The 12,331-nt window shown below is 33.5% G+C and overlaps 1 protein-coding gene across 4 annotated transcripts in view; it reads left to right on the forward strand.

Annotated features, from left to right (window-relative positions):
- LOC126880185 (CD63 antigen-like) overlaps nucleotides 1–12,331 on the forward strand; it is a 218,769-nt gene that overhangs the window by 115,959 nt on the left and 90,479 nt on the right. For all 4 annotated transcript variants that reach the window (XM_050643960.1, XM_050643961.1, XM_050643962.1 and 1 more), the window contains exon 3: nucleotides 10,511–10,699. In XM_050643960.1, coding sequence (XP_050499917.1) covers nucleotides 10,511–10,699 — 189 coding nt within the window. The remainder of the gene's footprint in view (nucleotides 1–10,510; nucleotides 10,700–12,331) is intronic.

The following is a 12,331-nucleotide window of genomic DNA, read 5'->3' on the forward strand; positions in this document are numbered from 1 at the left end:
ATTCTCAGCATAAGGCACCTTATTAAGAAAATATAGGAATAAAAAGCAAACGCTCATATATAGGTTTTATTGATAATATTGACAAAGCATATTATAGAGTTATAGGTACGAGAGGTTTAGAGTGGTAGGCTCTCAATAAGAGAGGAGTCACCTATGTGTACCTACCTATTTAAAAATCGCGGGAGATATTTATAAAGGAGTACACTAGTGTCAGTAGAGATGTGGACTGTGGAAGAACATTTTTAATTGTGTGCTCTTACTGAAAATAAAACATTTTAGGGTTAGATGTACAATGTTCAAGATAGTTGACATATGTAGATTTATATTACAGAAATACATTTAGAGTACAGTTCAAAGAAGTGAAGTTGGTTTATTTATTATAAACATATTATTAATTAAGAAACCTAAATTATTATTAAATTTAAACATATGCTCTTATTAATCATAAACATATTTTGATGTATGTCATTATTTAATTAAATAAATGTAAATATATCTTAACTGATAAGAGAAATAAGATGGATAGACAAGGTAAATAAATGAATTTTTAACGGGATAAAATATTATTTGCCCGCCATACATTACTATTGTCTATCAAACAATCCAAGGAAAACACGTATTATGTCATAATAAAAGATGATCTACTGGTTTTTACACCAATTACACAAAGTGCAAATATATGTAATCCATCCAACATATTAAAATAATTCAAGCATCACCAAAATTTGATAAGCATTTTTTATGAGTTCATACCTTTTTTCAAATAATGATCTTGAATTATAAAATGGGTTCAATGTTCTTTACATATTAATAGATTTCTCTCACACTTTATTGATTAGAAATAAATCTGTTATATCGTAAGTCAAATGAGTCAGGAACTGTTGCTTATTAACTCATTTGACTTATGATTCATAGATGGTAATCTAATAGCATCTTTGGTAATTAGTTTAATAATTACACCGAAGAGATGAAAATATTTGATACCATTTCAGTGCCTCTACACAACAGGTGCTCCGAGGAGGCTACGGTAACGCCGAAATACGTATAAGCACATGCAGAGGCTCTGTCTGTACTTTAATCAAATCTGAATCTTCTTTTCTATCAAATCTATTTTATATTTGTCACTGGGCAGCTTTTTTAAGAGGTGACGACTCTCATGCTCACCCTGGCTCCTATGCTTTCACTCTAAGATAGTGGGGAACTTCCGGTACTTCACGCGAAGTATGCCAACCTGACATTATCCACTTAACACCTCCATCTACTACTAAATACTCGGGACCATAGGCGCTCGTACCCATGGGAAGGGAGGGCGGTGCCGCCTAGTTTTTCGGGGGTGCTTTAATTAAACTATATATTGTCATCCAATGTATATGTTACGCTCAAACTCCGAATTCGGACAATGTCCGAAATTTTTACTCACTTTGCGATGTGGACAAAGTGAATTACCCACGTCGCGAAGTGAGCATTTTATTCGGACATTTGCCGAAGCGAAATATCTAGAATCCGTTGTGGGTAAACGAAAGTACTCAATTGTCGAAATAAACACGTTCACCGGAGATTGAGAAAAACCGTAATACCCATAACCCGACGTGGGTAATCTGTTTTACCCACGTCGGGTTATGTGTATTTCTAGTTTGAGCAAACGCCGAAATCCGTTTCAGTTCAGACTTGCAGACTCACAGTTACCACAGTGGGATCAAGAGAACCCCTTATGAGACAATGTTTGGTTCACCGCAGAAAAATGGATTATTAGCAGTGCCGGATTTAGGGTACTTGCGGCCCTAGGCCAAATTACCCCGAGCGGCCCCCGATAACTTAACGATTATGTAATTTAAGCATAAAGCACATAATATTAATACATAACGTTTATTTTAATTTTGCTTTTTAAAATTGGTACAACATACAAAGCATAACACAAATGAATAGAAATGTTCTATTCACTAATTAAATAATCTTTGTTTACAAATTTGGCTAAAACCCCAAATCAGCTCTAACAACAATTTCTATCAAAAATGAATAAACATTTTCAATTTCGTTGCAACACGAAACTACAGCCGCAACATTATTCCAATTCAATCAGAGAGTGCAGCAAGCCCCTCTACCGGTTTCGAAACTTATTAGTCTCTCATCAGGAGGCACATATGCTGCTCTCTCTGACCCAACTACGACAAACCCCGGCGTGCTGTCACGGATTGCAACGAACGAAATGGCAGGGATGCGCTAGCTGCAACTGCTAGCAAAAAACTAAGTTTCCAATCTAATAGCACATAAAATAACATCCAAAAATGTTACTCTATATCCTACCAGATTTAAAACAATGGGAACCTTCTCTGGTAACACCTCCGAGGCTTCTACAATTTGCAAGCCATAACGGATGCTGAGACTAAGGAAGATGAGGGAATTTTACAATTTATAATTCACATCCCATCTGCTCAGCGCGGTGAAGTTCCAACGAGAATGGTTCCCTTCGTACTTCAATCAGAGTAAACATGTAAATCAAACATGAATAACCATTTTCAATTTTGTTCCCATTATTTTCAGTCTGATAGGATGTGGAACAGCATGGTGCTGTTTTATGTGCTATTAGATTGAAAACTTAGTCTTTTGCTAGCAGTTGCCGCTAAGGCATACCTGCCATTTCGTTCGTTGCAATCCGTGACTGCACTCCGGGGTTTGTCCTAGTTGGGTCAGAGAGAGCAGCATATGTGCCTCCTGATGAGAGACTAATAAGTTTCGAAACCGGTATAGGTGCTTGCTGCACTCTCTGATTGAACTGGAATAATGATGCGGCTGTAGTTTCGTGTTGCAACGAAATTAAAAATGGTTATTCATTTTTGATTTACATGTTTACTCTGATTGGAGTACGAAGGGAACCATTCTCGTTGGAACTTTACCGCGCTGAGCAGATGGGACGTGGATTATAAATTGTAAAATTCCCTCATCTTCCTTAGTCTCAGCATCCGTTAGGGCTTGCAAATTGTAGAAGCCTCGGAGGTGCTACCAGAGAAGGTTCCCATTGTTTTCAATCTGGTAGGATGTAGAGTAACATTTTTGGATGTTGTTTTATGTACTATTAGATTGGAAACTTAGTTTTTTTAACAGCTTCTATATTTATAGAAAATATATTATTCAAAAAGTTAGCAAACGGCAGTTATTTATAAAATTATTAATATTGCTAAACTTATATTATAAATTAGTATTGCAGTTAAGAGCATAGGCGCAAAATGTCGCCAGTCAAAATGTTCAATGTGTTTTAAATAATGTAGTAATGTTTTTTTTCTTGAGAAAACTAATATGTATTTTTGAAATATTTAAACGCAGAATGAAAGATTGAACGATTGTTAAAAAAATCTCTTTTGAATAGATATTTGAAATTAAAAGTCACACTAAATGTTCTCTTTTTTTCACCTATGTAACTTATTAAAATAAACATTATAGAAGTTTTCAGGGACTTTCGGCCCTCGGTAATAATAGTATGGTATAGTTAGACCCAAACCCAGACATCCAAAGTGAAAGTTATCCTCCAACACCAAATTTTTCTATATGATCCACATAATGTTCAGAAAAAAGTCACACCATTTTGAGCGTCGGGTTTGGGGGGGGGGAGGGGGGAGAAATCTGCAAATTCGTAGTTTTTTACGTTTTTCATCAATATTTCTAAAACCAAGCGGTTTAGCATGAACAACCCTCTACACCAGCGTTTCCCAAACTTATTTTTCCGTGGCCCGGTTATTTTTGTGTTTATCCTCCGTGACCCACTAATTTTTTTGCATACCCTGGTATGAGTGTGTACCAGAAAACATATTTAAATATTTATTACAGTTATATTTCAATAAAGAATCATTAGATTTAACAAAAATGTAATAAAGAAAAATAAAAATCAAATACTTTATTAATGAGAAAAATATCGTTTTTGGTTAAAAACTTCACTTTTGGAGGAAAAAATGATAATTTTATCCTCAGGTCCGGTTCGACTTGCACACCATTCCTATACTTATTTTTGAGGAAAGCCAGTGTTGAAAACCCTGCCTAACACTTATAGGTCGTAACAAAAGGAATTAGAAATTATCGCTTTTTTTGCTTAAACTTGGTACTCCTGGCGGCAAGACAGCCAAAAATTTATCAGTGGTATTTTGTCAAGTATGTCTTTGAGTGTCCTGTCACACAATAGTTTAGTTGCTGACTCAATATCTATATTCGGAAGTCTTGTCTCGGATTCTAGGTCCATTGTAAATGCTTATCCTTATCCATGCTTGTTGTTGCTGTAGATGGGGGAAAAATATTCCTTCAGATTTGCCCCAGTCCTAGCAGGTGTTCCTTGAAAGCAGCTGAAATCTCATCCGGCAATGATTCACATTATACTCTTTTTGTAGTTCTGTTAGCTTTGTAATTTCCTGCTTCCGCGCGACGTGTCCACAAATGTTTTGTTGCAGCTTCCACCTTCTCTGGTACTACACATTGCTATCTTGTAATGGCATATTTAAATTGTTCAAGAAGTCAAAAATACCACAAAGATAGGCTACCCTGACTAACCAATTGACATCATGAAAACTGTCTTTAACTTAAAATATTGTATCCCTAGGCGTTGGTGGATGTTGTTCTAAGAATATTGAAACTTCTTCCTTCGATTCAATTAATTCAATTAGTTTTTTTTTAACATTCCATTTGGATAGCCAACGCACTTCGCAGTGCAAAAGAAGACGTTCATGTGAAACGGCGAGGCAAGAAGACCCGGTGTTTTGCTTTCATGGCCCGGTACCGGGTCGCGACCCACCATTTGGGAAACGCTGCTCTACACAAAATTGTTCTACATTAAATTTGAAATAAAAAAGGCCCTATGCATAACCCATCTAAAATGAACGGTTCCAAAGTTACGGAGGTAGTATAGTCCAAAAGTTGGTAGTTGGTCCAAAAAAAGGCCTAACCCAGACATCCAAAGTAAAAGTTTTCCTTCAACACCAAATTGTTCTATATAGTCCACATATTGTTCAGTAAAATGTTACATTATTTTGAGCGTCCGGTTTGGGGGGGGAGATGGAGGAGAAGTCGATAAATTAGTAGTTTTTTTACGTTTTTCGTCAATACTTCCAAAACTATGCTTTAGCGTAAACAATGTTCTATACAAAAATATTCTACATAAAATTTAAAACAAAAAAGGTTCTATACATAATTGTTATAAAATAACGGTTCCAAAGTTACGGAGGGTGAAAAGTGGAGGTTTTCGATACTTTTTATATTTACCGATTTCTCCCCCTCTCCCCCCCCCCCAAAAAATGGTGTGACTTTTTTCTGAAGATTATGTGGACCATATAGAACAATTTGGTGTTGGAGGATAACTTTCACTTTGGATGTCTGGGTTTTTGGTATAGTTATATCATAAATATTGCCCAAAAAATATAAAAAGTATCGAAAACCTCTACTTTTCACCCTCCGTAACTCTGGAACCGTTGATTTTATAACAATTATGTATACAACATTTTTTGTTTTGAATTTCATGTAGAACATTTTTGTATATAACACTGTTTACGATAAAGCACAGTTTTAGAAATATTGACGAAAAACGTAAAAAAACTACTAATTTACCGGCTTCTCTCCCATCTCCCTCCCAAACTGGACGCTCAAGATGGTGTAACTTTTTACTGAACAATATGTGGACCATATAGAACATTTTGGTGTTAAACGAAAACTTTTACTTTGGATGTTTGGGTTGGGCCTTTTCTTGGACCAGTTATACTATACTACCTCCGTAACTTTGGAACCATTCATTTCAACCATTTCATTTTAGAAAGATTATGCATAGGGCCTTTTTTATTTCAAATTTAATGTAGAACAATTTTGTATAGAAGGTTGTTCATGCTAAACCGCATAGTTTAGAAATATTGGCGAAAAACTTAAAAAACTGCGAATTTACCGATTTCTCCCCCCTCTCCCCCCCCCCAAACCCGACGCTCAAAATGGTGTGACTTTTTTCTGGACATTGTGTGGACCATATAGAACAATTTGGTGTTGAAGGATAACTTTCACTTTGGATGTCTGGGTTATGCCATCTTTTGGATCAACTATACTATACTATAACGTAATCTTTCATTCTGCGTTTAAATTTTTCAAAAAAACTTATTAGTTTGTCAGGATTCGAAAAAAATTAATACATTTAAATCACATTGAACATTTTGACAGGCGACGTTTTGCGCCTATGCCCTTAATTGTTAAAATAGCATTTATTTCATCCGTGGGAAAAGTAGATATAGGTGACAATAAAAGACTAAAAAAAGCCGAGTTGAAAAGACATTATAAGTAAAAGAACAAGAAAAATAATATGAACTGTAACAGTAATAGGCTACGGTACTAAAAAATAAAAATATTAAGAATACCACAAATAAACTTTTAGATCGTTAAATTGTCACAATATTCTCTTATACCGAAAAACGTCAGTGTAATATTCTTAATTTGGATAAAGTTGGATTAGTGATTACCATTGACACTCACTCCACTCCATACTCATAATAAATCTCATATCTAAACTCTAAACACTCACTTTTCTACCTTTTTTGGCTGCAAAATCTTTAATCGAATCGTTAAAGTCTAAGGCCTTGTTTAGATAGGGCGCGGTTTGCCAACGTAAACGTCCCGATTAACCTGTTTAAACGCTGGTAAACAACGTAAAACTCGCGGTGGCATATGTACGATGGTGAGCGGTTGCATTTGTTTCTATGTTAACTTGAACCGCGGTGGTTGGGTTTTTCAGGTAAACGGTGAGGTCGACGTTGGCAAACCGCCTGCATATAAACAAGCCCTAAGGCTTGAAAAAGCCTTTGGGCATTTGAAACAAAACTAACCAAACTAGACAATCTAGAATTTTCGTCAATTTTTGATTCTTTTCAACACGCTGAATGATCTTTCTCTAGATGCATTAGATGTCATCATGCATAGTAGAATGCGCAAAGCCGTGTCCATATTCGGACGCGGCTTTTTTTACACATTTTTTTTTACCAAAAAAGTTTTTTTACAAAACGCTGCGGCCCCCTTTTGCTTGCGGCCCTAGGCCGCGGCCTAGTCGGCCTAGTGGTAAATCCGGCACTGATTATTAGATTCCCCTTTGACAGCCGACGCGCGACGTCGTAAAAAAATAACAAACATTGAAAATAATATAAATGAAATAAAAGACGTTTATGTATGAAAACGTTTAATAATTTTTGTTCTATTTTCAATAATAAGATACTTTTTTTATTTCACTGTTTAGTTTTTTTTTATTAAAATAAATAGAATTTCAAGGAAAATTTTATTTTATTTTACTTGTTATTATGGAATTAGTGTAGAGTATGGTAGTGTTAACTGTAACAAGATACACAAAGGCACAAAGAATCAGGTGGGCAGGTCATGTCGAGAGGATGGATAGGTCAAGAATGCCAAAGAAGATACTATTAAGAAAACCAGTTGGGACAAGGAGACGAGGTAGACCAAGAAAAAGATGGCACGAAAAGTTTCAAGAAGATATAGGATCGATGGAAATTACAGACTGGAAAGAGAAAGCGAAAAACAGGATACAGTGGAGAAACATAGTGCAGCAATTTTTACATAGACAATAAATCAAATTATATAACAAATATAAGACATTAGTATATATTGTCATTTGTATTATGTAAAATTGTTATTGTTAAGTTGTAAAGCCCTAGGCCTCCAAGGCCTGTAGAGCATGTTAAATAAAATAAAAAATGGTAGTGTTTGGAGTTTTTTCGGAGTTTGCGTAAATTACAAATACCCACAACCCGACGTGGGTAAAATATATTACCCACGTCGGGTTATGGGTATTATGGTTTTGTTTAATCTCTGGTGAACGTGTTATTTCGGCAGTTGAGTACTTTCGTTTACCCACAACGCGGTCTGGGTATTTCGCTTCGGCCAAAGTCCGAATAAAATGATCACTCCGCGACGTGAGTAATTCACGTTGTCCACATGGCGAAGTGAGTAAAAATTTCTGAAATTGTCCGAATTCGGAGTTTGAGTGTAACATATACAAAACATCTTCACGTCTGCCCCACCCCTAAAAATTTTAATATGATCGCCCATGCTCGGGACTACTCCTATCGTGTGTAACTTCGAGAATGTCGCTTTTGTCTCTGCCCTATTTGTTCAGTTCCTTTTGTTCTTTTAGTTTTGCCTATTTTGTAGCAGCCTCTCCCAAAGTATTCTTTGCTAGCTGTGGCTTTCTTTATTATGTTTTCAAAATGTGAAAGTTTAAATTCAGCGTTTTTAGACATTTTTCAAATGCGTCCGAAACTGTTTTATTACCGAAACTCAAAATCGAAATTTAATGTTATAAAATTTTGAAGACTAGGCTCTAACAATGTAAATTCCGTAGTGACTCGTCAATGGAAGTTATAAATTTTATTAATATAATAATTCAACACAGACAATCCATTTCAAATAGGACTTAGATTAGTTAAGACACTTCTCATTTTTCTCATGACAGATAAACTTTATTAATATTTTATACCGGTTGGTGAATTGGAAAACGGGCCATAGGAAACTCAATGTAAAATTATAAATTGGTGAATTCCTGCTTCCCTAATTATTTTACATCAAAAGTCATGAGAAACTATTTGTAGAGGATTAAAATCTGGATTTAAAACAAAAGTTAAAATTGTTCTACGATTTGAACACATTCCAAAATTTTGAAAAATATACATTTGCCATAGTAAGTAAGTGCGTAAAAGTAAGGCCACACGTTACTATTTCTGACAGTACGCAAACTATTGACTGAATAAAACATCTTTATTATTACTAGATACTTTCTCCTCAACTGAGGACATCTTTTCAACTTTATTGTTTTTTAAACAATAAATGATAAAATAAAAATACTGGCTGTTCAAAATATCGTGAATATAATAATTTCATTGTGACCGAACGCAACCTTATACACATTCTTGCACCGTATGTGGCCTAAATTTGGCAAATACTTTGATAAAATTTATTATATTTTACATAATTTTGGAATGTGTTTAGTTCGTAGAACAATTTTAACAATTGTTTTCAATAAATATTTCAATCCTCTACTCATGTATTTTGATGTAGAATAATTAGGGAAGCAGGAATTCAACAGTTTAGTAATTTTACATTGAGTTTCCTATGGCCCGTTTTCGAATTCACCACCCGGTATATTTACATCAGCGCGTCATCATTTTTTTTTTCGACTGTGCATCAACAGTGCGTCGGCAGTACGAAGTGACAGTGACACTATACTAGTGACAGTGACACTATACAAGATACAATATTGTGTGTAAGGATTTTATTTATTATACTCATAGGTGCGCTGAATGTTGCCAAGTCAGTCAAGTTCGATTTCTTGTTATAGATCAATTTTCACGACTGAACCAATATAGTGCAATATAGGCCACAAACACTTCAATATTAGTATATTGCACAATAAAAATCAAAGTCCTGTTGATTGACACAATAAATTGCGCAATTGTTAAATGTGATCTACGGACTGTCAATATATTGTACACTATTAAATATTGTGCAATATATTGACAAAAATATTGAGCATCTAGGACCGCTGTACGTCTTAATACTCTAGTTCACTTGTATGGTACAATTTGAAACTAATTCAGTCGAAAAATACTAGAATTTCATGGAAATGCAGAAGCCAACACCGTGAAATAAATAAATATGTACCTACTTACAGTTGAGTCCGCGAGTCTTTACCCGTGCGTCATCATTTAAAGCATACGAAATAAGTCGGAAATTTACTAAACGCAATAGCAAGTGACAGAAATTGGGTATTATTCCGATCACGGGTTATAGTATAAAATTTGACGTTATCAAATAAATAGAATGTCAAATTTAAGTTCTGCTTTAAAATTTTGGTGCATAATTACAACTACATTCGAAGTAGCTTAATAAGTTATTTTATTATTATTAATTAATAAATAAATAAACAATTTATAAAAAAATTCAATAACATATTTTCTTTTTGTTATTTTGTTCACTTTGGCGGAACATTAAACACAAGCATTTCTTGTACGTTATCAAAATTTATCGTAAAATAACATAAACTTATTTATCATAAAATTTCTAACTCCAATATAAAATTAGTTGTGAAAACAATTGTCTGTATATTACAAAAAACTTCAAAAGGCAACAATTCGACAAAATAACAGCAAAAAATTCAACAAACTGACAGCCACAAAAGTAAACAGACCAAAACGTCAGAAATTTTGCTTAAAAAATGTGAAAACATCCCCAGTCGTCTTTCTTTGTATCTATCTCTTTTCAATGCACTGAGTCCAAATCGTTCATAAAAATAACATGTGTTTTTACTTAATAAAATGCGGCAGCTGATTTGTCATTAGATTCATGCGTGGAAGAGAATGATGCTAGATAAAAAGTTTGTGTTTTATCTCGCCAGGTATTAATGACGCACGGGTAAAGACTCGCGGACTCAACTGTACAAATGATTTTTTTTTCTGTATTCAATGTCAATACTAATTTGATTTAATTTTTGTTTTAGATAACTGGTATAATTTTAATTGCAGTTGGAGCTAGTATACATACCTACTATACAAAATATGATTTTTTCCTTAACAGCGAATATTTTTCATTACCAAATATGTTAATTGCTACTGGAACATTTATCTTTCTTATATGCTTTTTGGGATGCTACGGAGCAATTAAGAACAGTTGGATCATGCTAATGGCAGTAAGTATTTATTTTCTTCCTTATTTAGTTACTTGATTTTTTGATCTTGATTTTTCACTTTTGTTGAAAATACATATTAATAGTCTAGTGTGCCACGGTTTTTAACCCCCGAATCTCATCAATATGCATCGATTATCTTGAAATTTTGACAGTAAGTAAGGAAAGAGTTTTCTTACTAAAAATGAATACTTTTAGACTTATTCTTGATTGAAAATTTAAATTTTTCTTATATTTTTAATCGATTTTTTCGCAATTAATAAAAATTTTACATTTTCCCGAAAAACCTGTATAGGGATAAAATGTAGAGATTGCGTTTTTAATTAAGCCTAATATAAACTGATTGAAGTGGCTAATTAGTCCTACCCAAAGCCAGCAATACCTTGAAGAAGAAGAACTCATTGACACTGAAAATGACATATTTAACGAAAAATTTTAAAAATTGAACATAGAGTCACAGAAAAACGGTCAATTTTACGGGAAAAACTAAAATACGTTTTGTAAAATACGAATACTAAATAAAGGATTAAAATGAGATTTTGTATAGTCTGTTCGCTAAACTCAGACGCAACTTTCTAGATATTTTAGTCGGTAATTTTGCCAATTTTAGTAAAATTGGCAAAAAATAATTACTAAATAGTTAATAATCACTAAATAGTTAATAATTTTGCAAATTTTTGCAAAATTGGCAAAAACAAAAAAATTATCGACTAAAATATGTAGCCAGTTGCGTCTGAGTTTAGCGAACAGACTATAAATCTCTGTGCAGCATATTATTAAATAAGAGGGTTGTGACGAAAATAAGAGATTCTTATTGTTTTCTTAAAAAAAAATAAAAATACTACCCTTGCTGTTTGTATCCTAATTGCAATTAAAAGTTTCACCATTTTTATTGAAAACAATTTTTATTGAAAAAGTTTATAAAGATTATTTTTCCGAAGTTAAAACACTTGCGATTGTGGTTGCAAAAAATTAATTTTTTTTTTGAAAAACAGGTAACAAACGGTATATAGGACTTCACAAAAAACACATCATGATATAGGATGGTATAGGTGCAAACTTCAAATAGACCAGGGCGCATTTGTAAAAATATTAGTGCATTTGGACGTTGAGAGGTGACTCATATTTTTTTGCAGAAATTGCTTGAAAATAACTAATTTGAGTTATCCTACCACTCAAAAGGTCAAAAGGTGATTGTTTAAATAATCAAAATGTCAAAAAATGAAGGAAAAATTCGATTTTTTTCTTCGTTTTTTTATTATAACTTCATTTCTGAGAAAAGTTGTACTGGCATAAAAGTTGTGCAATTAAATTTCCTATAATATAGAATTCGTTAAAGATTTTAAAAATTGTCACCCTTGTTGCAAAATAGCAATAATTGCGAAAAAACGATAAAAAAACAAGTATTTGCATTTTACGTTTTTCAACCATTTATGCTACACTTAGGACCTTCAAATTTCACCCCAGAAAAACTTTATGATACAGTAAAACAATACTGTAAATTTCATTAATATCGGTTCAATAGATTTTGCAAAATAAATTTTGCAATCCAGCTTTCGCAAAAAAAATTCATTTTTTCAAAATGTTACAGGACTGAAAATAAAGCAGATAGCAAGTTAATTTTCTTTTGCTTAT

The sequence above is a fragment of the Diabrotica virgifera genome, chromosome 2, assembly GCF_917563875.1.
Source record: "Diabrotica virgifera virgifera chromosome 2, PGI_DIABVI_V3a".
Lineage (NCBI taxonomy): Eukaryota > Metazoa > Arthropoda > Insecta > Coleoptera > Chrysomelidae > Diabrotica > Diabrotica virgifera.